Source organism: Melopsittacus undulatus, chromosome 1 (assembly GCF_012275295.1).
Source record: "Melopsittacus undulatus isolate bMelUnd1 chromosome 1, bMelUnd1.mat.Z, whole genome shotgun sequence".
Lineage (NCBI taxonomy): Eukaryota > Metazoa > Chordata > Aves > Psittaciformes > Psittaculidae > Melopsittacus > Melopsittacus undulatus.
In genome coordinates, this window is record NC_047527.1 from 24,052,513 (window position 1) to 24,080,211 (window position 27,699).

Sequence of the window (27,699 nt, forward strand, 5' to 3'; positions counted from 1 at the left end):
ACCTCATTAATTCATTATTGCACAGAGCCAGTCTTAAAATGCTATCTGAAAAGAACTCTTCAGATGTCTGTAATGCCAGATTATGAGTTGCAGCAATTCAGAACACTAGGATGATGCTTGCACCTGGCTTCTATGAAATGCTCAGCCCACAGAAGAAGGGAGTCCTCCCACAGGATTTATTCATTCAGCAGAGCTCAGCTGGCACAGAGTGCTGGTGTTCATCACACCCAGCCTAAGCAAGAAAGGAAACCTATCAGTAAGTTCTTGGGATCCCAAGTCAATTCCTCCATATATGAACTACATATACACACATAGATACTGTAATACACTGTATAAATAATTTATAAAATATACAGAAACACCCCATGTATACTTGTATATATACCATGCTAAAATTAGGGTTGAATATGCAAGCTAAAGCCATTTTGAAGTATTGATTTGCTTTGTTACTAATGCAGTGCCTGAGACCTAAGAACAGGAATCTTTTTTTATCCACTGTGATCACCTCAGTCTCTACTGCTGTAGATGTTGTTTGGTCTTCTCAGAAGTACTTGGCTATGTTTTTTAATGTATTGGGACTGATCTATGTTATGCTGAGAAATGCTGGACTCAGTGTTTGCAAGAAACATCCATGGCTAAAAAATAACACAGAATCATGGTGTGTAGCTTTGTACTCTGCGAAGACTAAGAGGCCTTTGAAAAATAATAGTAATTTGGAATTGGATGGAGTCTTAGAGCTGAAATCTAAGCACATCCAAGCATATGATGTGATTCATATTTCTTGGTGCTAAAGTTCTGATGCCGTTTCTTTTGTAACTCCTCATAACAGAACAAAGATAGTGCTATTTGAGGAAGCAGATGAATCAGTGGCAGAGCTGAATGGAAACAAATGGATCGCTGCTGAGACTAAAAATGTTTCAGAGATGTGAACTGCTGACTCTGCTGTTGTGCAGCAAAATTCAAGGTGGAGTTTTAAGCATGGCTAGCCACACAACAAAGCACACTTTGGGCTGACAATTTAAGGAAGAAGCTGCCTTGCACACTATAATTCCCACATGGGGTAAACCACAGATTAGCTACAGACAGAAAACCCCACTTACTTCACTCAACGTTAACTGACAGTCATTACAAAGATAAATCCAGCATAGGAAAATAAATTATGGCACCAAGGTAAGTTCCTCCTAAACTCAGCCTGTAGTAGTTGATCAAGCAGACTTGCCTATGCTTTGTAGGGTGCCCATCATGCTAACGTCACCACTGAAATAAAGAACAAAAAACTTGAGGGGTTAAGGACCATGGTAATAACCCATTAAACATCCTAAGCATGTAGGAATGTCATAAATGTAACAAATGCATGTTCAATGCCATAGTCAAAAAATCACAGGTCATTACTCCTTTGAATGATAAGAACATTTAACTTTCTTAGGTGGGAGATGTGCCTTTGGAAAGCCTCTGTAATCTCAAGGCAAAGAAGAAAACAGCAGAAAAGCATGATTCTTGGTTGTACCAAGAGGTACAATAGGGTCTTTTATTACCAGGTGCCAAAGGAGAGGACAGGTTCAGGCAAGAGTGGTGATAATATGCCAGACTTTTTCTAGCGCAAGGGAAAAATATGAGCAAGGACAGGCAATCCCAATGGAAAATGTCTGACAAGTGCCTTTGGGCTCAGGAGAAAAATCGTTCATGTAATAACACAAGAAGAGGCATCTGCCTCTCTCCTGGCTGGCACGGTGGGCTGAGTCACCCGACACACTGCAGACCAAGCTAACGGTCCAGGTGCTGTCACTGAAGGTGCTCTGGTGAAAAGCAGAGTTGTTCAGAACACAGAAATCTCTGCTGGCTTCCAAGAGGATTTATATTTTGACAGAGTGAAGGAAAAGAGCTCAAACTGTGGCTAAAGCTTACCATTATTTTTTAAATCTGGCTATGATTTACAATGGCTTCTCGCCAATTACAGTTTGAAGACAGAGTTATACCTGGTTTTGTTGTTGAACAATATGAAAAGCAGGGATTGCATTTTGACAGCTTCTAGGAAAAAGAGGGTTTTTTTCCTAACAAGGACTCTGCTGAAAAGGACAACAGGTTGAATCTTTTAAGATAATAGCTCTTCCACAGAAAACCAAATCCCTCAACTTTTTCAGTCTGGTTTGGAGGATCATATCCAGTAATGTCTGACTCCTTGGATCTCGCTCAGCCAAATCATGAGGCTCCTAGTCATGTCAAAATTGGAATCTTGAATTTGCTGAGCTCATGCTCTAGAAATAAAGCATCAGGTCTCAAACACTTGTTTTGCATAAAAGTCTGGAAAGACCTGCTCTTACTCAAAATCTTAACTTGCTGTTTGGGAAAACAGCACTAGAAACTTGTGACTCACAGCAGGAACAATCAATCTGGTATCTTTAAGCCAATGTTGCAGAAACCTTTGCACTAACTACAGTAAGGGGAAGAAGAGCAGAAAAGGAAGTGCCTGTTTTCATTGAGACTGATGTTTAAATGTAGAAGTCCACTTCAGAAAAGGGACTGACATTTGTGCAGCGACACAAATGTGAGACTGTGCTTTTTTAAGCTTGGGTCTGTTGCGACTGCTTGTGCTTTAAACAACAGGTTTCAAGTGTTTGTACCTAAATTTGGGCAGAAAAGCTTGGACACTTTCAAACAGCAGTTAGTATCTTTTCCATAGGAGAAAAAAACCAAACAAACAAAAAAAAACCAAACAAAAGCCAAAACTGTTTCATTGTGGTTAATCATAAACTTCAGATATTTTTTAAATTATACCCTCCAACCCCCCCCATTTCTGCATATTGCATTGAGGAGGACAGACCAAAACCTATCTGACAGTAGTGACCTTGTTCAGTCTCTTCCCATGCAGCACTGGACTTTCTGCCACAGCCAGATGGAAGCCATGGGGCAAAAGGCATCAGACTTGGTCTTCATCACAGTTAGGTTCAGGACATCAGGTTTTACTTGAACATGAAACTGAAACTTTGGTTTTCAGTGACCTTAAACTAATGACACGCTTATCAGAAAAGGTGAATGGTGTGGAGGTTCCTGTACAGATATACCAGGTTCATGCTGAGTGGAAACGGTGGATTTGTTCATGTAAATAACTCAGGGTGATAGCAAGTGATTTGTTACACATAGTTTGGAAAGAATTTGTATTTATCTTTGTCTGGAGATCGTTCTTCTCCAAAGTTTACTAGGAGATTATTTTTTCAGTCTGTGCAAGCTCTGTTTGACATCATTCTCCCTCCTGCTACTCAGTGTTTCTAATGCAAAGATCTGCATTCTCACCTACCATTTAAACAGGCATGTCTGCAGAGTAGGGCCTCTTCAAGAGGCACAACACATGGCAGTGCTTTGTTATAAGTTCAATGTGCTCATTGTAACTCGCAGGTCTTGTCATAGGAAGGTCAGTGTTTCTGTACTCCATGGCTAGACATACATTGTGCCTGCTAAATGCTGCTGTAGTATTTCATCGCAGTGGGAACCCAGACAATAGGTCATGCCTTGCATTAATGTATAGGATGTTGAAAAATCAATACAGTTCAAATAACAGAGGACTGCTGCCCAGGGGCTTACTATCCCTGTGACACTCAGAGCACTCTGGATGCACAGAGCTTAATGTGCCATTAAGCTGCCACTGAGCACACAGTACAACAGACTCTCTGCTAACTCCTAACAGTAATTCAGAATCGTGCAAGGGCACACATTGTTGGAAACACAAATGGTTCCCTTCGAATGGTTCCCTTGCTCCAGAGATCTCTTAATCTTCTTTTTGTCCTGTAATACAAATCTAAAAGTCAGAATCCTCAACGGAAGGCCAGTCTCTCAGTCAGCCTTCGTGTCCAGCAAGCCTCAGACCAAAGTGACTGTATTTCTTTTGCTGTCTGAGGGCCTGATGTAACAACCACTAGAATCAATAGAAAGGCTAATTGATTTGAAAGACCTTGGATAAAGCAGCTAAGGTCACAACCTGCACCACTGCAATCACCAGAAAATTTGTCGTTGACCTCAGTGAGTGCATGATGAAACACACTCTTGGTCAGCAGGTATTTAAGTCCACATATGTAATTTATTTCATTTTAAACCATTCATATTCCTAAATACTTGTCAGATCTGGAACAAAAGCACGCTGGTTTCCAGGGGCAGAGGAGCAGCTTTTAGATCTGCCCCTCTCCTGCCAACAGTGATGTGATTTGGAGGAAAAAGTAAGGAAGTCCATTGTTCCCACCATTTTGTAATAAAAGGGAATTAAGGCATAAGATAAGTGAAATGAAGAGGAATGCAATCAACAGCACAACAGAAATAGATGCCACAGAAAGAGGATAGCTTCTGTCCCTTTATTTCCTTCTCAGGGGACTTTAAAAAATATAAAGACTGGCTTTTTAACTTCATTAGGAGGCTATGACTCAAATACAACCCGAGCCTTCACAGGGCTTGCCTACACTGGAAAAGTACATTATGTTAATTGATTAACACGTAGTGCTTAATATAACAGTCAACATAAACAAAGATTACTATGTTTAACACTAGTTGTTGTTGTTGACCCAAGCTAACACAGCTGCCAAACATGACAGTTCTTGTCTGCACTAATTGCTTTGTATCGCCTTAATTAACGTGTTCTAACACAGTGTAATTCTGCAATACAGAGAAATCCTTTGGGGCATTTATTCTGTACATTTAATTTTCTGTCTTGCCTATCTTGAATTCGCAGACGTGCTGCCTCTGCCATCTCCCAGCCCCCTCCAGCCGTGGAGCTGCTATCACTGAAAATCAAAAAGACTTTGTAGGCTCTTTTATGAGTTGCTTCAACTTATAAACTGAAAGTTCAATCAGACATTCAGTCAGTTTACACCCACTGATAGTGCCGGTTATGTATCTCATCATTCAGGAAGGGTCAGCTCAGCCTAAAGAAGTATCACCAAACACCAGACATTTGAAAGGCTTTGCAAAAATACTGCAAGTTGTCCAGCTGGGCAGTTTGTCAGCCGAGTTCCACAGCCTGTTCCCAAGCACAGGAAGCCACTTTGGAGCGTTCTCCCAAAGTGTACTTTCTCAATTTTATTTTACATAGAAAAGCTTTGTCCTTACAAGGGAGGGAAAAAAAGTGTACAAAAGAAGATGTTATTAAACACTGAGGATAAAAGGTCAAGAAGTTTATCTGGACTCCCACAGCTACAACACATTCAGGCTGTACACCTTGTATTTTAGTAGAAAATGTTCTTGCCTTTTACAAATCATGTTACTCAGCACTACTGAAACCACGAAAATTCCTAAATTGTTAAGATGTGTTGCATGTAAACTGCTGTTTGGCTACACAGCACCCATTTGTTCCAGAGGACACAGATATTTTCCCAAACAGCATTTACTGCAGTCTGAAGCAACAATATTAACATTCTGATGTATTCAGAGTTATATTAAGCAACTGAAAGTGTGCAGCACAGCTACACCAGCTCTTCTGGACTGTAATTTCACTGCCTGGAAATTCCTTCCTTATTAGCTGCTCAACACTCCAAAGAGTGCTGCATTTATGTTCATTGTTCATTGCCTGTTGTCTTTTCCTTAAAGAAAAACAGGGAGTGGATGGGGTAAGTGACCTAATGCACAAGTCTTCTAGGACTTCAGACGTCTGACTTGGAATCTTTACAGGTCAGCTAACAGGCTACAGTCTACTGGACCTGCAGTCCTGAGACCAGCTCTAGGGAGCCAACACAAGAACGACATTGACCTGTAGGAGTGAGCCCAGAGGAGGCCACAAGGATGATCAGAGGAGCTGCAACTTTACTTATGAAGACAGGCTTAGAGAGCTGGGGTTGTTCAGCCTGGAGAAAAGAAGGCTCTGGGAAGACCTCATAGCACCTTCCAGTGCCTAAGGGGGGCCTAGAAGAAATCTGGAGAGTGGCTTTTTACAAGGGTATGTAGGGATAGGACATGGGGGTAATGGGTTTAAACTGGAAGAGGGCAGATGTACATTAGATATTAGAAAGAAGTTCTTTAATGTGAGGGTGGTGAGGCACTGGCACAGGGTGCCCAGAAAAGCTGTGGCTGCCCCATCCCTGGCAGTGTTCAAGGCCAGGTTGGGTGGGGCTTGGAGCAACCTGCTCTAGTGGAAGGTGTCCGTCCCCATGCCAGCGGTTTGGAACTGGATGATCTTTGCAGACCCCTTTCTACTCAAACCCTTCCGTAAATCAAGATGGTGCCTATGTAATTACGAATCAATTTCCATGTTTAACTACAGCATTAATGAGAGGTTTATCTGCTCTAGTCCTTCTGCTCCCAAGCCCGTAGCGGTGAGGGCGGGGCTGGGCGGGCAGGGCCACGCCTCCCCGCGTGCCTTCCCGCCCGTCACGTGCGTTAGCGACAGCCGCCGGCGGCGCCGATTGGCGGAGGGGCGGGGCCAGCGCAGCGGGTCCGTCAGCTGCGCGCCGCGGCTCTCACAACAAAGGGCTCCGCGGGTCGCGCAGGGTGTGCAGGTGCGGGGACTGGAGCAGCGTGGTCCAGGTGGGTTTGGCTTTGGGGGGCCGGGGGTGAGGCCGGGCACGGTGCCGGTGTCCCGGCTGATCATCGCGGGGTGTAGCGGTGTCCTGTGGTCTGACCGCACGGGAGAGGCGGTGGAAAGCAGCAGCGTCGGGGTTCCCGTCTGCGCGGCTTCCATCCTGGTTTGTCTCTCCTCTGGTAGCGCCGAAGCCCGGAGCGTTTTCCCGTTTTCGTAGCCGGTAATCGCGTCCCCCCGCCCAGCGGCGGGGCTGGGCTCTGGAGCTCGGACGGGTGACCCGTTGACTCCGCCGAAAGCGGCTTGTGGGAGCCTCCTGGCGGCACGAACCGGCTGTGGGGAAGGCACCGGGCGGTCGGGCAGCCAGGAACTGCAGCGGAGGCTTCAGGGAGTGTCTTATTTTCGTTTCTTTTTTGCTTGGCATGCGCCACATCGCCTCTGCTAGGGCAGAAAGAAAAAAGTGGCTTTGAGTGGGTTATTTTAGTGCAACGTTATACTGACATACATTGGATGTGTTACCTCTAACATCCTTTTCGTCCCGGCTGTGGCTTAGTCAGCTGTTTCTGGTCCCATCTTTTCTTGCAGCTGATCGTTCCTGTCTAATAGTCAGTGTACCTCTCTTTGGGCCTCTGCCTCGTTTGCATCCCCTTGATAACAGCGCTCCTGCTTGGTCCTCGTCTGGCTTGTGCAATAGCATGCAAGTGTGGCAGTGCTAAGGGCACTTGTCCAAAAGGATGTGGGAACATCAACCAGTTTCTAAATGATTCAGATGGGTTTTATGGATCTTCCTTGGAGTGGGGGAAGGAGGAGATTGGACAAACTGCTTGTGATCTACAGAAAGACATTTATGGTTCAAGCTGTGGTTTGTTTAGCTTATGTTTTCAGGAACAATTCCACTATAGGGAATTGTGGACAGGAACAGCGGTCTCTCACTTGTTAGAGGTTAATTATTTCATATTGTTATGATGCCTGTGGAGCCTTAATATAGGAGTGTGAGCTCTTGTCTTGCTCCACTCTCTGCACAGAACAAAAAGGCAGCTTCTGCCTGAAGGTGATTTCCAGCCTTGGCCTAAGAGGAATTGCCAGCACTGGTCAGCAGTTACACCATGGCTTGCTAGTCAGCCTAAAGGAAAACTGAACTTTTTTGTTCCTGGGCACAGTGCTAAAAGAGAGATAGGGATAGATGTGGAAGATAACTGGAAAGCTGTAGGCTTTCAGCTTCCACTTAGAGTGCATATCCTTATCCATGGCAAGTTCTGACTGTAACTGAGGCTCTCAAGCCTTCTCAAGAAGATGCTTGGGAACACTGTGGGCATTTGGCATTTCCTTGGGTAACCCACCCAGGGCTTAGCAACCTTAATGATTAAAAACGTTTCCTGCTAGTAACCACTGAAAACTGAACTTCACTGCAGCTGAAAGCCACTTCTGCTTGTAGTGAATATAGAAGGGAATAAATGTTTGCCTCTTTCTTCACATAATTGACTATTGTCAATTTTTCCTTTTTTGAGCCTGTTTTTTGAACTTTATAATTTTTCTTTACACTTCTGATCTTTCTTGTAGCTGTCTTAGAGCCCAGATGGCTCATGTTCAAGTGTGGTCCTGAAAAGGCAGCCTTTAATCTCTACTGCATCTGAGCCAGTTGTTCATAGTCTTGTATTATCCTGTTGGAGAGCTAGAGTGCATAACTTCCTGAGTTACACTGTACCTTTTCACATGGCTTCTGAAGTCTACTCTAAATGCTACCCCTCTCCTTTTGTGCTGTTTGAATGAGGATGTAGCTTGTAAATGTCTACAGGAGCAGTACTATGTGGAGCAGGTGCTTGTCTTTGCATTGAACAAGTAGGTAATGGGGTCTGGTGTCCTGGGGTAACGTGATATAGGAGGTCAAAATGATCCTGTGGTGTGTCCTGAGAGTTATAGGATGAAGCAGGGTGTACTGACCTTAAATAATACTCTTTATGAGTTGTATCTTAGCTGGGTTTGTCTAGTATAGTGTGTCTTACTCCTTTTCTGAGTGCAGACATTCATGCCCTCTTGCATGTGTATCTTCCCTATTTAATTGTTAAGCAGGTATTTAATGTGTAATAATTCTGACATGCTGTGGTAATTCAAATATTGCTGTAGTGGAATTGTAGTTAAATCAGTGAATATTTTTCATGTACGGTGTTTACTTTTTCAGCTACTTTAATGGCTTCTATTTATTGGTTCACGCATAAATATTCAAAGGCTGTAAGCATGCAGATCTGCATGCTTGAATATTCAGCTTCTTGTACTGATGGGATTTTTCATCTTAACTACCAAATGTAGAGTTCAGGATTACGGTGATTAATTACATGTAGGTAATTAAGTATACGAGTTACTTTTCCTTGTTATTTAGGGTTACCATACATGACTAGTTGGGCACTTGCAGTGAAAATGATCTCACTGGTAACTAAGTGGTGTACTTTGAACAGTACATTACTCAATGAAGGTGGGACATGCCTTCCCACTGTGTTAACTTGTAGGCAGTGTCCCTGACCTGTGTGAGATGGGAGAAAAGAAACACTGCCTTGGGCACCTCTGGGAGCCCTCACAGGAGTCCCTGGACAAAGTGTGAGGCTCTGTCAATGGAGGAGAAGCATTTTCTAGAGCAGAAAGCAGGTGCCCTTTGCATCTCTCTGACTGTGAGGAAGACAGGCAGGGAGCTGAGGGAGGACCTATGCAGTGAGCATATAGCATATAGTCCTCCCATAACAGAAGGTGGGAACTGAAACCTGAGCAGACCTTTGCTCAGGAAGGAGAATCAAAAGGAAGCCGCTCAGCTCCAAGGACAGACCTAGGCTTTTCCTGTATGAATCTCAGGAGGGAACAGTGAATGCCAGTGAAGCTGCCTTCCTCATAGGCAAAAATGCTTACTGGTACCTCAGACTGCACTAACAAGAGGGGTTTTAGTTTGTTCCCTAGGGATGTCACCTGTTGCTTTGTCATTAAGACCCTTGTCATTGGTTTTGTTTTTTTTTTTTTTTGCAGGTTTCACATAAACTGTTTACCAGACATGTCTCTGCATGTCCTGTACCTAAGCTGATAAAGCATCTATGCACTTTAATCTCAAGTCTATACCACTCTGCTAGTACAGTGTGAGCTGTGCCTTGAACCTTGGATATAAAGACCTACCAGCCAAAGTCTTGTTGCTGCCTTAATAATGTTCCAGAGGTTAAATAACATGCTCATGGGAGAGATTGACAGCCTGTCCAGCCAAGAGCCAGAGTTCAGTGAGAAAGAAGATGATGAGTGGATTCTGGTTGACTTTATAGGTAAGATGTCTGTCAAATGTAAGCTCTGCCTTTGTTCTGCTCTGGCTATTACTTTTTTTACTTCCTTATAAAAATACCAGTAGCTTGGGAGAAACTTTACCTGCATAAAATGAGTGTGGATTAGTGTAGGGTGTCTTCCAACCAAATGTACTAAAACATGTTATATAAATTGATGAAAAAAAATTATGTCAGGTTTATAAGTGTGACAGAGGCTTCAGCAGAGCCACCTGTACAGATAAAATATATTTGACTTGTTATGCAATTGTATTGCTTTACTGATAACAGTTGTGTTGCATGTCTGGCATGGCTTATCAGGGAGCAACCTTTGCTCCTCCCCTGGCTTCTAAAAATACAAACACTTGTGTATGTGCTAATAGGGTTTTGTTTCTGTTTCTTTGTTTTTTTTCTGTATCCTGTTGCTGACTCTGTGCAACCCTGTTGTTATCAACCTCCTGCGGTCAACAACCTCCATGGATTCCTCTGCACTGACTAATGGCAGACACTTGCACTAACTGCTCCGTGGAGGAAGTGGACATCGCCGAAGCATCAGACGCAGATGGCTCGCCTGCCTTCTCTTGTTTACCTTCTCCCTTGGAACACTTTCCAGAGGCCAGCGAGTCTTGCTTCATCCAGTTTGAGTCATGCCCCATGGAGGAGAGCTGGTTTATTACCCCACCCCCATGTTTTACTGCAGGTGGATTGACCACTATCAAAGTGGAAACCAGTCCAATGGAGAACCTCCTCATTGAGCATCCCAGCATGTCTGTGTATGCTGTCCACAATACCTGTCACAGCCTTAATGAGACTGGGTGTGGAGATGAGGAGTTTCACAGCCCAGGTAGTCCCAGGTATGTCCAACTTCACTTGTCAGGGAGCTCTGTTGCTGAAAATATCTGGTTTCTACTTGATCAGCTTAGACACTTAATACTGAATTTTCCAGCTTATTTCCAAGCAGGTGAATAAAGCATGAATACTACACAAGGTGGGTAGGAGGGTCACGGCTGCCTGCCTGCTTAGAAAAATGTTACACAAGATGACAGTGTCAGGATTCAGTTGGGTTTGCTGTTTTGACACTGCAAGGAATATTTATGGAGCCTGATTATTCCCTGGCAGAATATACTTTGGCCCTGCTGGAACTGGTGGCAGTTAAAGCTCATCACATAGATTTGGAAGCACCTTGCCCTCTTCCTGACTATGTGCGGTTTTCAGAACTTTACATAACATTCCTTCATGAGATGGAAAATATTACTTTAATTATCCTGACAGGGGAATCTGATTTGGTTTGGGTTTTTTTTTGTTCTTCAACCTAGTGGTAGATTAGGACAGGATTAAGTTTTCCTACAAGTAGCTTGTGGAACAAAGCAAACTGAAATACTCCACCAAAGCTTGCTCCTCTTGAGGTAAAAATGTGTGCTGCAAACTTACTTTTACTGACATAAGAAGCTGTGCTTATTTGGGTCCTAAAAATCTGGCCATGGGGAATTATTGCAGAGGCGTGTTTGCCATGCACTGCTTCTCTGCTGTCAACTGTCCAGTATATGCAGCTATACAAGTACAGCATACATAGATGTATATAAATAGTGTATTTCTTTACTTTGACTCCACACTTGGCCATGTGTTCATTGATTTGGAAATAACTGGGCATTTTATGATTTCCTGGTTAATGACAAAGACTGACTTTTTGTCCCATCTGATGCTTACCCTTAGAAACAAAAAATAAATTGTAGTATACTAAGCTTTGTTCTGCAGGAAAAAATGAGTGTAGTGCTAGAGCTGCTCTAAGTAGATGCCCACTGACTTTTCTGATCAGCTCCTTGCTATATTTAAAGTTCATACTTCAAATAAACGGGTGACTTTGAGATTACATGCTGATGTATAGTATAGAAGTATAGTGCTCATTCGTCTTAAAATGGGGATATGTACAGTTATTTGGGGATGGCAGTTTGTGGTGTTAGGCATCAAGGGTCAAGCTTAACTGAAACTGGGGGAAGTTATGAGTACACAGCACCTTTTAAAAGGAGGGTCTGGAGGAATCTGCAAATGCACTGTAGGCTGTAAGGCTTACCCTAGAGAAAGACCATAGTTTGCAGTGAATAGTAACACACAATGTTGGATACTGACTTCTCAGTGACTTGAACTGGGGATTCTGGTATAAATCGTTTTGGAGAAGAATGCTGTCTTATCTTACATTATACAGTAATTATACATGCTGCTTTAACATGTGGGGAAGCTAAAGGTGTGATGAACTTAACTGGTGTGTGATAAGTTTCTTCACACTGAATTCTGTGCTGTTGCTTCATCAGAGGATCTAGGCTTTTGTATGCGTTATTTTGGGGGGCAGAACTGGGACAAGACTTAAGTCTAAAGCTGAGGTAGACTGCAGAAACTGGGAACATCAGTTACACTGATAATGCAGTAAGTTTCAAAAGCTGTTTTGAAGTCTCTAGTGGTTTAATGGTTGGCCATTTAACATTGTAGGGCCAAGAAAGGCTGCTTAAGGCACACTGGCACAGTAAGTACTACTGTTTTGAGACAGTGCTTTTTGTTTGATCAGGCTGCTAGCAATGCTGCTTCCTCTAGAGCCTTGTCTGCCAAAACAATACTGGTTTTAGGACTAACCGTTGTGCCAAATGATGTTACTTGATCAAGCCTAACTACATCTGCTTTAACAAGCCAAAATGCTAAGTGCAGAACAAAGTAATTAAATATTAATTGGGATGGGGTCTGAAGCCTTTAATTTGTCTTGTGAGGTCTGGCTCTGTAGTGCAACTAGCAGGACCTTCTAGCAAAATAGATGCTGGGTGTGCAGCAGTGAACGTATGTAGCAGCAGTCTGGCTTTAGGTACAGCCCTTCTAAAATTACATTTTGATAGTATTGATGGAGTAGTACATTAACAGTAGTACATTAGGCCTGTTCTCTCAGAGCTCACTAGTGCCAGGCTACCACAGGCAACCACTAAGGTAGCAAAATTCCATATTTTGGAAAAGTATGTGGCCTTTTAGCTAATTCACACCACCTCTTCTATCCCAGTTCCACTTTAAGATGACAAGTAGAAGAGTGTTGCTTTGCAGACTGGTGCTGGGAGGGCTTTTCATAAGAGGGCAAAAAGTTTAAATATCTTCAACCAGCAATTTTAAACCAATTTTTCCTCCACAAAAGGAGGAAATCTATTTGTTCCTTTTAAATTCCTTTCAAAGCAAAAGCGTGTTGTATAAACTCCCACCATGTTCTTCAGGTTAGTCATGTTTTTCCATAACAAACACCACCACTTTGTATTAGCAGCTGATGCTCTTTGCTACTTAATGACATGCAGCAAGGGCATGCTTAGGAAATAAAGGATTTCCTGTGTGTCACAACTGGTCTATCTTTCTCATCCTGATAAGTTTGGTGTGGTTTTGTAGCTCTTTAAGCTCTCCCCAGAAAGGCTTCCCTTGGAGTTGCACTTCCAGCACTGATCAAAGTTAAACATGGTGTAATCTGCATAGAAAGTACTTACAAAGCATTGTGAATTGATTTGTGCTGTGTTATTTGCTCACTTCTTGATCTGTATTACAAGTGTTAGGTTTAGGACAATATCCAGTGAATGAACAGGAGAAAACCAGCATGTCACACACAGTTCTTCTGGAGTCTGTAGGCTTCAGTTAATGTCAAGTTACCTAAGGAGCCAAAAGCAAGTGGATTTGGGTGTTTAAAATCATAGAATAGAAGAACTGACAGAGAGTATTTAGCTCCAGTGTAGGAGTTGAGGAAGCAGAAGAGCTCACTTCTCTGACAGCACCTGCAGTCCCTCAAGAGCAAGGCTATAAGGGTGTACCATGGGCTTGGCAGACCAGAGACATCATATGATAATTGAAAGTTAAGCTCTTCCAAAAGAAACTGTAGAGTAGTCATGCTAGAGCTGACAAGCAGACTTCCCAAGAGACCTCTTGCTCATGCCTTAGCAAGCTCCTGGTCTTGTAGGCATCTTTTCTGGGCACCAAGTTGGCAGCTAGTGGCTGTGTCCTGGGTGGGGATAGAAAAGGCAAGCAGCTCTGGTGCCACTGGTCTCACACCAGTGTGGAGCTCAGACTTCAGATTTGCTTTGCTTTTTAAAACTGCCAGGCTATCTTTAGCTTTTCTTGGGAAGTTTCAGCAAACACCAGTGATTGTTCTGTCAAGTAGGGAAGTCCTTTCTCAGTATGTCAGTCTCTGCTTGCGTAGGCTGCTGGTTTGTTTTTCACTAATGCATGATGGAGGAAGGGTTTCTGCTCATGAAATCTGAAGGGCTGGTTGAGGAGCCATCCTTCTAAGTTATTTCCTGTGTGTGTCACAACTGGTCTATCTTTCCCGTTCCTCTGCACAAACATTGTTTGGATTTATTTGTGTGGCTGGCAATCCAAACATGCTTTTATTAGCGTGCTTCTGTTTTCAGGCTGATCCACTTATGTTCAAGATTACTTTTCTTAAACCAAACTTTGCCTACTGAGCAACTCTAAGTCTTCTAAAGCTGGAGCAGTGTGACACACATTGTCTTACATTTCTGATCAATGTTTCATTCTGGGCTTAGGGAGGTGGGGTGGGAAAGGAAGGGTTCAGTGGTATGAGACACCAGAAGTCCAAAGGCTGTTGTGGTGCCCTCTCACAAAAAGTGAGTTAGCAGCACTACACACTGCTTACTAGTGTGGCTTTCCTGGCTTGACCTGCCTCAGCCCAAATCTCTGTCCAGTAGAATAAGAGTGCCCCTTTGAGATGCTGGATGTTGATGTCCTTGTTCTGCCCTGTATAGTTTGCATGTCTTTCCAATGCTCCTCAGTAATGGCTGTTACCTGCTTGTTATGTTTCTAGACTGGAAGCCCGAAATGAAACGGGGCAGCGTGTTCACTGCTACGTCACAGCTCTTGCTACTCGTTCAGCTTTTCTGGAGAAAAACAAGAGCTTTCGTCCTAGCCACTGGATAAAAGAGCATAATGAAAGACATTATCTCAACAGAAATGGTCTCCGTCGCCAAAACCTCACTAGGGATTGCCACTCTCGGCAAATCAAGCACAACGGACTGTTTGTTCACCAGCCTTGCCAGCGTCAGTTCAATTACTGAGAGCTCTTGTGGTTTTAATCTATGGTCTAATTGTTTTCTAGGTTACTCTTGTTTCCATGTATAGGTAAGCATGGTCAATCCAAAGCTGATTGTCAATCCCTCCAACACAATTGTAACTAGAGTTGCATTCTTTTGAAATGATACCTAAATTTCCAGACATCTTGCAGCAAGTCCTGAGCATTGATGTTAAATTTCAATGTCTTGGAAGTCTATCACTAAGGTAGTTTGTGTGCTGTTTTATAAACCATGATGTATAGATGGGTTCTTCGTTGGTCTTTTAAAGACACTTAACTGAGATGGAAATCAGTTACATTTTACGTTAATCAAAGTGGAGTTAGAAAATTTGAGGTTAGGTATATTCTTTAATGACCAGAACTTGACAGCTTGTGTATCTGTCTATATTCATCATATATGATTACTTTCTAACAAAGGCATACTATAGCTGCCAGTGGGTAGCTATGCTGAACTGTTACAAGAAGGACGTCTAATGTAAATTGTCTAGTACCTACTTGTGTTAGTGGAGTCTGTAGGTATGTTGGGTACTTGATATATGGGTATCAGAAAGGGTTAAATGTCCCCCCCTAATATTGTTGCAGTAGGATATGGCACTGGTGTTACAGATGTAGTACCTCACAGTGGAGTGGAAGGAAAAGTGGGCCTATGGGTTAAGTGCAGATGCCCAACACAGAGCTGAACTGGGTTTTACTTGGTGAAGTTTGGATTCTTACTCCCTTTCTCTTATTCTTTCTGTCTTTAAATACGTATTTTTGCTATCCCATTTCATTTAATCTCTAGTCTAGTTAGAGGAAAAGGATGGTGTACTGACTTCTTTAAATCCCGTCAGTAGCTGACTGCTCTTTGAAGATGTCAGGCTGATGGATAGTTATTTCTGAGCTGCTAATTGCTGTTGAATTGTCTCATATTTAGAGTAGCTCAAAAGCAGCTAGAAGGAAGGTCTTACTAGTTCAAATTTTCTCCCTTTCTCTCTCTCAAAAAATGAAGTCCAAGTTAATTGTGACTGGAAATGAAGGGCGGTGTGTGGTAGGGATAAGAGGATGCTGGAAAACAGTCTTGCAGAACGAAATACAGAGATAACAGGGTGTATAAAAATGGAGATAGATTAGCAGTGTTATTCCCTTAGCCCATTGAGGGCAGAAGAACTGGATAGCAATTCCATGGGCAACAGGAAAGAAAAGCCATTCAAAACTAGCAAGTAGTTTTCTTAAGAACACTGTACGCATGTTTTGGAAATTGGCAGGCATTTGAAAAACCCAGAACACAAAGTTCACCTGTTTAGTACACACTCATTGTTAACAGCAGCCATGTAGCATGCCAAGCCCTGATAGACATTTAGTCTACTTCCCAGATTGATCTATGGAGGTGAGGGAGCAGAAATCTGCACTGAAAAAAAGAGGGGAAATATCAGTAGGTATATCCCCCTTTCTGTCAGTACTTAATGTGACTTACTGGTTTTAACTTGTGTTTAGTGCCTAGAGCATTAAAGTGTTAACATTACATTCAACAATGTCTTCCAGTAGTCCTTATACAGAAGTTTGTATAAAGAGTCATGTGAGGAGTCCTTAAAACTAAATCAATAATGTGAATTATTCTAGACCTATGAAGTATTTTAAATTCAGCCAAATGCTTCAAATTCATTAAAGCCAAACCCCAACAACTTGAATTGACCTTGATGTAACGGTACTGTTGCACATTCTGCAGCTGGAATTGTTGTTTTACATGCTTAGTGTACAGGAAATAGCACTTATAACCTCTGTTTCACTGCAGATGTGCTGCATCACTGGGGTTTGTTAAAATTGTTGCAAGGGGATGCTGACAGTTAAGTGTGTAAAAGCAATAGGTGCTTTCCTGAATACACTAGTCTCCTTTATTTTTTTCTAAGATACATTAAATTCACACACACAGTGAAAGAAAATAGAATTGGTCACATCATAAGTTTCCAAAATAGGAATTTTTGTTAGTGTTTTTAGCAGTATGTGCCTGTGTCCATAAAGCAATTATTTTGTGGTCCAAACACTCTGGTTTGCAAATAGCAGTAGTTTCACCAGTCTCTCATCTGTTCATGAATACTCTTACTTGCCTCAGATTGTCTGCTTTTATCACTCCAGCTTTTTGCCCAGTTTAAACTTCCTTCTCACTGCCAACTTCCTAGCTCAGGAAAATTCCTCTCTTTCCTGTATTTTTTTTTTCTTTGTATAAAAGTAACTACTTTCCTTCAGCTTTAATTTTCTTAAAGTGAAATGAAGGAAGATGGAGTGTCCACCTCCCTGTGTTAGAAGGAGTTAAGTAATCCTTTAACTCTTGACAGGGAGGTGGGAGTTGAGAGTATAAGGCTCCTAGGCATTACAGTGAGAGCCTTGGACTGTTCTTCTCAGTAGGCAAGTAAATGCAACTTTAGACTGCTCCTAGAATTGGGAGATACTGATCTTTTTATACTACATTACTAGATGACTTTCTGGTGATGAAAACCTATATCTTTCAGGATATAAACTATTTTGTTGCACAAAGCTGTGCTTCTCGATTTGTAATATTAGACACCATATTATTATGTGAGATAGTACTGCATCAATGGCTTTTTGTTAATGTGGTTTATGTATTTATGTTGGTCTAGCCCTGTTTTGTGCCTGGAGCTATTGGGCAAATAGATTTGTTTTGGTTTTCTGCTTTAATAGCAAGCTGTGTGGCTTCTTATGGGTTTTTGACTTGTATTAAAGTGTGTGTTCTTGTAAAAAGCAGAGGCCTTGCACTGTCTTATACTGATTGATATTCATGAATCTTGCTGAAACTGTATTTTCATATGTATTGGTCAATAGACAGATTTGCATTTTAAACTGTGCCTTCTACACAGCAAACTTGAAGATTCAAAAGGGACATTTCAGTTAGGATTAATACTGTACATCCGTCTATGCATATATGGCAGCTTCTCTCCAGAGCCACTTCTCTATTTGTAGCAGTCCTTTTGATATGGAAGAATGTCTGGCTCCTATTTTTAATAGTTATAAGACAAGCTGAAAAACAACAAGATACAGCACTTTGCCAAAAAGTAGCATTGCTTAACCAGTGTGTATTTACTAAAGTGATCTTCTGTATTTTGTTTTCATAGTGCGTTCTGCACATTGTGGGAAACATGATCTTAACTCTCAATAAAAAAATGGCCTATTAAAAATTGTCATGCTGTTCTTTTATATTGTGCATCAGTCAGAACCGAAATGCCTCAGCACCTTGTTCAGGTGTGGTAGGTGCAAGTACTGAGTATACAAGTACTGACTATACAGGTACAAGCTAGAGAATGCTTGCCTCTAGCACAGGCATTCTCAGAGACTCAGTGCATTGCTGACCAAGTCATGATGTTTAAGTAATGTTCTACACTTCTGCCAGCTGCTGTGTTTCCTGATCCACATGCAGAAGTGCTGCAGGTGAACAGATAAAAACACCTTGCCCCTTCAAGTGTGCAAGGGCTTAAGGGGAAGGTTTTTGCTTATATAGCTGAACTTCTCTTGTTTCAACTCATACTCATTGTCTATCATCCTCCGGCCATTCACCACCATGAAATGTTAACATTCAAGAGGTGGAGGCAGGGACTGGTAACCAGTGAGGAACACAAGCATCCTATGCAAATGTTCAGGGATGTGTTTAGGAAAGCCAAGTCCAAGTCTAAGCCAACCCTAATGGCAGGGGGTGTGGAGGACAACAGGCAATCCACAGGCATATCAGCTGCAAAAAGATGATCAGAAAAAATGCGTGCCTGCTGCTAAACGGGGCAGGAGTTCCCATGGCAAAGGGACAGGGACAAGGCTGAGGTACTCAGTCTTGTTTGCCTGGGTCTCTACTGGTAAGACCAGCCTTTGGGAATTGCAGGCCCAGAAGGCCAGTGGGAAAGGCTAGAGCAAGGACTATCAACCCTTAGTTAAGAAAGATTAAGTTAAATGCTTAGAGGTGAGATATACCCAGATCTATGGGATATATTCATGGCTGGTGAAAGAGCTGGTTGGTGTTACTGTGAAGTTTTTCTCTATCTTAAAAGTTATAGCAATGGACAGGATCCTGAGGGGTGGAAGAAAACAAATGTCCTTCCTATCTGCAAAGGACAGGAAGAAGAGGGGGAACTAAAAGATAGTTGGCCTCACCTTGGTCTCTGGGGAGGTGATGGAGCAAATAGTTTTGGAAATCATTTCCAAGGGTGAACAAAAATGTGATGAGGAGTAGCCAGAATGGATTTATGCAGGGGAAAGCATGCATCATAGCATTCTACAATTAGATGACTGGCTCAGTGATTGAGAGGAGAGCAGTGGATGTTGTTTGTCTTGACTTAAGCAAGGCTTTTAAGTGTCCCACATTGCATCCCCCAAACTGGTGAGTTATAGACCATGTAAGTAGATGGTGTGCAGGTGCATTGAGAACTGGCTGAACTGCTGTGTTCAAAGGGTTCTGATCAGTGGCATGAAGCCTAGCTGAAGGCCAGTTGCTTCTGGTGTACTCTATCAATATTGGATCTTGCACTGTTAAAAACCTTAATTAATGACCTGGGTCATGGTGCAGAGTGCACAATCAGCAAGATTGCAGGAGGTAATAGAAGTTCTTTATATACCAAAGGGCTGTGCTGCCATTCGGAAGGACTTTGATAGACTGCAGAAATGGGCTGACAGGAACTGCATGGAGTTCAGTGAAGGGAAATACGGAGTATTGCACCTGGAGAGAAAAATAACCCCAGGCACCAGGCAAACTGGCTGAAAAGAGCCTTGACAGAAAAGGCCTTGGGGGTCCTGGAGGACACTAAGTTGACCATGAGCCATGAGTGCACCCTTGTGGCCTCGAAAACTAAAAGCTTCCTGGGCTGCATTAGGAAGGGTGTTGCCAGCAGGTGGAGGGAGGTGATCCTGCCTGTCTGATCTGCGTCGCTGAGACATATGAATGCTGTGTCCAGTGCTGAGCTCCCCAGTATCAGAGAGATGTGAAAATACTGGAGTCTATCCAGCAAGAGGCCAGGGAGATGGTAATGGTAATGAAGACTGAAATAATGGGGAGAGGCTGGGAGCTGTTTTTTTAGGCTGGAGAAGAGGTTCAGGGATGGAGGCTGGATCTTGTCAAGGTGTATAAACACCTGATGAGGGTGGTAAAGAACACAGAGCCAGACCCTTCCTATAGTGCTGCCCAGTGAAAAGACAAAAGACAATGGGTGCAAGCTGAAATATTGGGAATTTCACTTAAATGTAAGAAATAGGCTCAGTGGCCTTCTGGTTGCTCTTTTGGCTTTTTCTGGAATCACAGAATCACAGAATCCTGAGGGCTGGAAGGGACCTCAAAAGATCATCTAGTCCAAACTCCCTGCAAGAGCAGGGTAACCCAGAGTACATCACACAGGAACTTGTCCAGGAGGGCCTTGAATATCTCCAACGTAGGAGACCCCACAACCTCCCTGGGCAACCTGCTCCAGTGCTCTGTCACTCTTACAGTAAAGAAGTTCTACCTGATGTTAACGTGGAACCTCCTATGCTCCAGTTTACACCCATTGCCCCTTGTCCTATCACTGGATATCACTGAAAAAAGCCTAGCTCCATCATCCTGACACCCACCCTTTACATATTTGTAAACACTGATGAGGTCACCCCTCAGTCTCCTCCAAGCTAAAGAGACCCAGCTCCCTCAGCCTCTCCTCATAAGGGAGGTGTTCCACTCCCTTAATCATCTTTGTGGCTCTGCGCTGGGCTATTTCAAGCAATTCCCTGTCCTTCTTGAACTGAGGGGCCCAGAACTGGATGCAATATTCCAGATGTGGCCTCACCAAGGCAGAGTAGAGGGGGAGGAGAACCTCTCTTGCCCTACTAACCACACCCTTTCTAATGCATCCTAGGATGCCATTTGCCTTCTTGGCCACAAGGGCACATTGCTGGCTCATGGTCACCCTCCTGTCCAGCAGGACCCCCAGGTCCCTTTCCCCTTCACTCCTTTCCAGCAGGTCAACCCCCAACCTGTACTGGTACATGGGGTTGTTCTTCCCCAGATGCAAGACTCTACAGTTGCCCTTGTTGAATTTCATCAAGTTTCTCCCTGCTCAACTCTCCAGCCTGTCCAGGTCTCGTTGAATGACAACACAGCCTTCTGGTGTGTCAGCCACTCCTCCCAATTTAGTGTCATCAGTGAACTTGCTGAGGGTACACTCAGTTCCCTCATCCAGATCGTTGATGAAAATATTAAACAGCACTGGTCCCAGCACCGACCCCTGAGGGACTCCACTAGTCACAGACCTCCAGATAGATTCTGCCCCATTGACCACAACTCTCTGCCTTCTTCCTTTCAACCAGTTCTTGATCCACCTCACTACCTGATCGTCAAGCCCACACTTTCTTAGCTTATCTATGAGGATGCTGTGGGAGACAGTATCAAATGCCTTACTGAAATCAAGAAAAACCACATCTACTGCTCTACCATCATCCCTCCACCTAGTCACTTCTTCATAGAAGGCTATAAGGTTGGTCAAACATTACTTCCCCCTCATAAACTATGTCATTTTTTCTTTTTCCCCTCCCCGTTATCAGGGTTCCTTGGTCTCTGTGGCTTTTCAAAGATAATAGAGGGTGACATTGTAAGGACATCAGCCAGCTCTCTCAGCACGTTGGATGCAGGCTGCTGGGCCCCATGGACTTGTATGGGCTGAGCTGTTGCAAGTAGTCCCTGACTTGATTCTCACCTATGGAACAAACTGGGTGACAAAATGATCTATGTAACTGACAGTGATGAAAAGGAATTTGTGCAACAAAGCATCCATCTTCCCAGAGCAAGCACTGAGTACAACCTTTCCCTTTCAAATGCAGATTGTGTGACCTGTACATTTATCAAAGCAGCATGTCTGTGCCAAGAGCTGTACAGTATTCTTCAGGAGAATATTTGCCTGTACAATCATACCCATACAGATAACCTAACACAGCTGTGCTGATAGCGTTCCTCTTGGGGGTGCTAAGATCAGACTTAACACAGCTTTTTAAATTTAGGTTGGACACTCTCCAAAACATCACGAACTAGTGTTTCTTAAACTTCCTTGTGCCAAAGTGAAAATGTTCATGCAAAGGGTCATATCAATGTAACCATATTAATTTAAGTTCTCACTTTAAATTCTAGTTTTCCTGTTTATATAAATCATTGTACATCTCTGATGAAGCTAGCATACTAATTACTGCTCTCTCTGATGCTTAGCACTGATGGAGGCACTGTTTCCTCATCAGTTGTTCAGTACCTGCTTTCTTTGTCTCACTGACTACTTTTAGCGCCTGTTTATAACCACAAGAAGTTGTCACCTCCATTACTGAGTGATGCTTACAAGCAGCATTCAGGCTTTAGACACACCTAGATATGACTCATCAAAAGAACAGGCTGGTGCTGCTGCAGCACCACTGTTCCCATAATGTGGTCATAATAGATCAGTCTAGAATAAATGGGACTGAACTGAGGCTTAACAGGACATGTACAACATTTGTTTCCTAGCCAGGGTTTTTCTTCATGAGAATACTATCCTGGAGCTACTACTGTTAACTAACATTTCAGAAGTTAAAGTCTCTTGACTTTAACAAAGTTTTGTGGACTGATGGGTAGAAGACTCAAATACCTTAACAAGGCAGAGAAATACATTGTAATTTCAATGGGCAAGCTAAAGAAAAAGAATAAAAGCCAAAAGAGAAAACCCAGATAAGACTAACAAAACTAAGCTAGTGGCCAGGAGCAGACTTCACATCTCAGCTTGCAGACACGGGCTGTGCCATAAGTCTGTACTTTCTCCTGAGTTGCACATATTATTGTGTCCAAGCAAGATGACTGAGTCGGGCAATATAATAAGAAATATAACTATGCCTACAAATCAGCCTGAGTGCTGAAAGAATCACAGATTCCCTGAAATTGGGCTCTGCAGAGAATCAGTAGAGGGAAAAAGAGGTGAGAAAGAGCAGGAAGGCCTCAGGCTTTTGGGGCATGTAGGTAAAGGCCAGCAGCTGTCAATTTTTGCAAGGTGATTAAAGATGATCATGATTAAGAAAGGGGGGACTGACATGGGCAGAGATATCCCCTTGTCTACTCCCAGCAGTGAATTTCAGCTCTAATTCTTTGTTGGTGGTGTGAGGCTGAGGATAGGAGACAGATGTGTATTAAATGTGGAGGAGAGAGATTTTGCTGGTGACAAACCACCAAACAGCTGAATTAGGACACACATCTTTACTAGTGGTGGGCATTTGGGGATGGGCTATTATTTCTTGCATATGACCTTTTTCTTTGGAGAGATCCATAATGTGTTTTAAACATAGAGAAGATTTGGTCTATGGAGAATTGTAAGTCTTCATCCACAGGTGTTGGAAAGGTGTTGAAAAGATTGCATTAAAAAAGTGTTGAAAAGGGTTTTGCTACAGTTCTTGGAAGCTGGAGCATCAGCAGGAAATGCTTTTCACCTCTTTCCATGCCTGGAAGAGGAAGTTCTGAGCCCTGGGCCCAGCAGCTGTAGGTTTGATGAGGTGATGCGAGTCACCTGAATGAGGAACCACACACACTCATAGGCCAGGGGCTGAGCCAGGGAGAAAAGGGGTTTTTTTCTACAGTTACTTGATTGTTTTTCCTGGGAGCAGGGGGAAGAAGTGTCTCCTACCATGCTGACCACCCTAGGAGGTCATGGCAAAGATAAGTTAATCTGTTTTTCTTAAAAAAAGTACTGTATTGTTGTCTTACTTGTGTCCTACATGGTTATTTCCTGTGACCTGAAATTGTTTCTTTTCCCCTACCTACATGTATCTCCTGGTCCAAAAGGTGACACATTTTACAGCCCAGTGGAGAAGCAACACTGGAAAGCATGAGGAAGGTGTGTCTTGCTATTTTTTTTGAGCTACAGATGGGAGCTACAACACAGGAGTAGGTGAAGATAGATCAGTGCTTGTATATTAGTTTAGGTGCTGCTTCCCACAGCAGAGATGCTGTCCTTACTGGGCTTTGTGCAGCAAATCAGTCATAAGGATTGTACTTTAAAGGTGTTGCACTTTGGGGTGTTGAAAGTGGGTGTTTAAATGCACAAGAAAGGATATAGGTCTCTGACAAGAGATGGATAAAATATCTTCTGTGTAAAAGGACTTTCAGGATAAGAAATGTTTATTTCAAACTTCTTGCTGCTGAGGAAGAAGAAAGAGCAAGGCTACTAACAAGACCCAGAAGGATGCACTCGCTTGGTTTGCTGGGAAGTGATGGCATCTACTTCTGAATATGGGTTTAAAAGGTTGGTAACTCACTCTTTTTGCTTCTCCTTTCCCCTTCAAAAGCATGCCTTGAAAAATTCAAGTCAAAGAGGAAATCCTTGTATCACACTATACTGTTGTCGGCCTGGCTCTGGAAATTAACTTTTGATCTGTACTTGAGTTTTCTTCCTTTGCTATAAAAATAGCTCTCAGTACTGGTTGTATTAACATGATCTGATTGTCACACAGGCTTCTCATCAACAGCTGGTTGTTGCCCATGCTCTGTGTTGCTGGTATTGAGCTTAGAAAGACATGTTCACATGCTTATGATCAACAGGTTTACTCTGTGTTGTATTTTTGCCATCAGATTCTTAATAACCACAATATGAACTCTGTCTCCACCACATCAGAGGAAAACAAAACCAAACAACAACACAAAATAAGTCAGTCTTGTCAGGTCTTAAAAATATTCCTTAATGCATGTTAAACTAGATTATGCCTTATTTGAAGAAGTCTCTGAAATTAAACAGCAGGAAGGTAATGGAATACTATAGGTTCTAATAGACAACAAGGGTTTTGAAAGCTTGGGGTTTTAAGTTATCCCATGCTGTTCAATGTTAAAAACCATTACAGGTTGGGAAGGGTGCAACTTCCTACTAGAGGATTTTCCTCTAGGAGGGGTATGAAGCTTTAACAGTACCCATCTTGGGATAGGTAGCTGGAGCCATTCTGCAATAAATAAGCTCAAAACTTCTCTTAAAAACAATGGGTTCATCTACACAAGGGTCCTGGAGCAGGCCTTTCCCTTAACTAAGTTATAGGATAGCTTTGACAAAGTCATTGTGGCTCAAAAGGACAAAGACTAACAGCACAGGTGAATGACCATAGTGAAATATTTACTGCAACAAGGTAGGAGAACAGGGGGCAGTATCCCATGTTATTTTGTGCCTGGAGCACAGTGGAGCTATGTGCAAATGTTTATAATGGAATACTGATCCTTTCTTTGGCAATAACCAGATGGATTCAGAAGCTCTGGGAGAAGGACAATATTAAGCACACTCAGTAACTGGACAACCCTCACAGCTTCAGAGGTAGATTCTCACAGATTCTGGGGTCTTTCAAAAAGATCCATAAAAGGATAACCATGAAAAGCAACCTTAGCTGTATAAAATTGCAAGGAATGCCCTGTCATTCCCACCTTTCCAATGGGGTTCACACCTTCTCTGGAGCATATTTAGAAGTGATAACTGGGGAGGTGGGGGGTACTGGTGGAATAAAAGAGAAAAAAAGAAAGCCACTAGACTAATCTAAAAGGACTTGTCAGATCCTAGCACAAATACTGCTTAGCAGTTGTAGTGTATTTTTAGAAGCTTAAATCTTCTCCCTTTTACACTCTTCCCCCTAAGAAGGCAGCCACATAATGAAAGGGGATGTACTGTGTGTTAGCTCACTTGGAAGTGTCCCAGTGTTGACTAAGTCACTTCAGTGTTACTGCCACATCAAAAGGTCAGCCCATTCGCTTGCATTAAAATCATTTCATTGTCTTCAGCAGGATTTTATTACACATTGTCTTCCAGGGTTTTTCTGTACTGCTGAAAATTTATGGGAGAAGCTGCTGGCAGGAGAGTGCCCATGGGATCTGGTGCATTTCCCACTGCTGAGGCAAAACCCCAAATATGGTGGCATGCGACCTGCAGCAGCTCACGTCAAAAGGTGTGGTGAAACGAGCAGGATGTGTACAGTCTTTGTACTGAGACCTAATTATGGCAGACCTGATCCATTCAATCTTTAGCCAGTATTCACTTTGGAGTATTCCCATAGTGTGCCATAAAATTTATTCTTCATGCACCAGAACCGCTGTGCTACTGCCACCAAGCCAGAATTTAACATCTGTGAAGGCTGGAGAGCTTTTAGAGGAAAGGATACTTTGTCTCTTCACCCTTGCTAGCCCCTTGGTGAAGCTCCAGCTCTTTTTAACAAGTTGGCTATGGTAGGGCTTCAACTTCAGCAACTGGGCCTGAAGGCCTGAAGTTAGATTTAAGTCAAGTTTGCCCACTCCCTGCAGTCAGTGGAGTGGGAGATGCACTTCCAGGCAGCAGGGTGTATCTTGCTGGTGGACTTCAATGGAGATGAACTAACAGAGCTACTTGCATGGCTGCTTCAGGCATCCAGGACTATGACATGAGCTAGATCTCTTGAAATGAGCTGGTGCAGTATAGAGTTGACAAAGATTCTTGAGAGGTGACAGTGGTTTGTGGGGTTTCTCTACATGCATTTTGAGCCACAGCTAACAGATTTTCTTCATGATAAGAACTGGAATGGGCATTTTGCAGTGCTGACATGACCAGGTGGCTGCAATTGCCCATCTTGCCCATCTGTTGTGCATGCTGTTTAAGTTTGCAGGAATTGTTGTCCCTGGACCGTCAGGTGCTGTAAGCACCCACAGTTGAGAGATGGCCTTTGCTGCCCAAAACCTGTGACCTGTTAAACTGCAGTTAGCCACCCTACTGTAACATCTGTCTTTGGTGGGCTGTGCTGCCTTTACTTTTGCACTTTAAAATGAGATGGTGAGCACCAAAACCCGATTATCACGCTTAATTATCAGAATTCATGTTTAGAGGTAAAACCCATGTTTACTCTTTAATAGCATTACACTTGGGAAAAGAAAAAGCAGAAGTGAAAACAAGCTGATGTGGATTTACTTGAAGGCAGCTGCGGCTTCTCTTCATGCTGTTTGCAGCACGTGCGCTCTGTGCTGCCAGACAGGAGAGGGAAAGCACCAGTTTGCACCAGGAAAATGGCTGCAGGGGCTGGGTGCTGAGGCGAGGACCTGTGCCCTGACATGGATGTTCTAGAGAAAACTGTGTGCTCAAAGCAGTGCTAAGTACATGGTGTATATATATATATTTTTCTTTATTAAGAAACTCCACGCAACCCTTGAGTGATGTTATTGGTAACTGGGAGATGTGCCTTGCACTGAGGGTGAACTTCAGCACCATCTCTGGATAGAGAAGGGGATGGAGGGATGAGCGCTCCTGTGGCTCGGTAAGACCCTGAGGGATGGTGATGGGCCTGGCTGACAGGAGCTGCTGAGCAGGGGGGCCATGGAGGCTGTGCTTATGAGAGGCCTGTTGGCTGCTGGGACGAACTTCTCTGTGATTAAACAGGCTGCAAAGATGGAGGGAGAGAGGGAAAGTTTTGAACACAAAGGCGAGGGCGCCTGGCAGCAGAGCCGGGTGCCTGCATGGGGCACAGCTGGGTGGAGGCCGTCCTTGTGTGGTGCTGTGTGATGGACAGCGGGCTGACAGCCCCACCGGGATGAGGGTGTCCGGTGCCACAGCAGCGGGTGCGGTGGGTCAGGAGCCGGCTGTCACCGCGCCTTGCGGGGCGGTGAGCGCTGCCCTGCGGCGGGCGGGAGGAGCCGGCCCGCCCTCAGGCCGCGGCGGGAGCGGAGAAGGGCGGGGCGCCGCAGGGCGCGCGCGGCGGGGCAGTGTTTACATTCCGCCGCCCGCTGCACGTTGTCGCGGGGCTGCGCGCTCCCATTGGCTGGAGCGGGAGGCGGCCCCGCCCCGGGGCGGGCGAGCTGTGCCCTGCCGGGTCCGCGGCGTGCGCTGCGCTGG

The 27,699-nt window shown here is 43.6% G+C and overlaps 1 protein-coding gene across 2 annotated transcripts; it reads left to right on the forward strand.

Moving 5' to 3' along the window:
• Positions 1 to 6,402: 6,402 nt before the first annotated feature.
• On the forward strand, positions 6,403 to 18,045 carry TP53INP1 (tumor protein p53 inducible nuclear protein 1). 2 transcript variants are annotated; one of them, XM_031050546.2, is made up of 5 exons: positions 6,403 to 6,501; positions 9,503 to 9,786; positions 10,286 to 10,634; positions 12,265 to 12,298; positions 14,612 to 14,776. In XM_031050546.2, exons 2-5 carry the CDS (start codon positions 9,675 to 9,677, stop codon positions 14,627 to 14,629), a joined length of 513 nt encoding a protein of 170 aa, XP_030906406.2. In that variant the 5' UTR covers positions 6,403 to 6,501; positions 9,503 to 9,674; the 3' UTR covers positions 14,630 to 14,776. The 2 variants fall into 2 exon arrangements, with proteins under 2 accessions (XP_030906406.2, XP_005150929.2); XM_005150872.4 differs by lacking the exon at positions 12,265 to 12,298 and having other exon boundaries at positions 14,612 to 18,045.
• Positions 18,046 to 27,699: the final 9,654 nt, after the last annotated feature.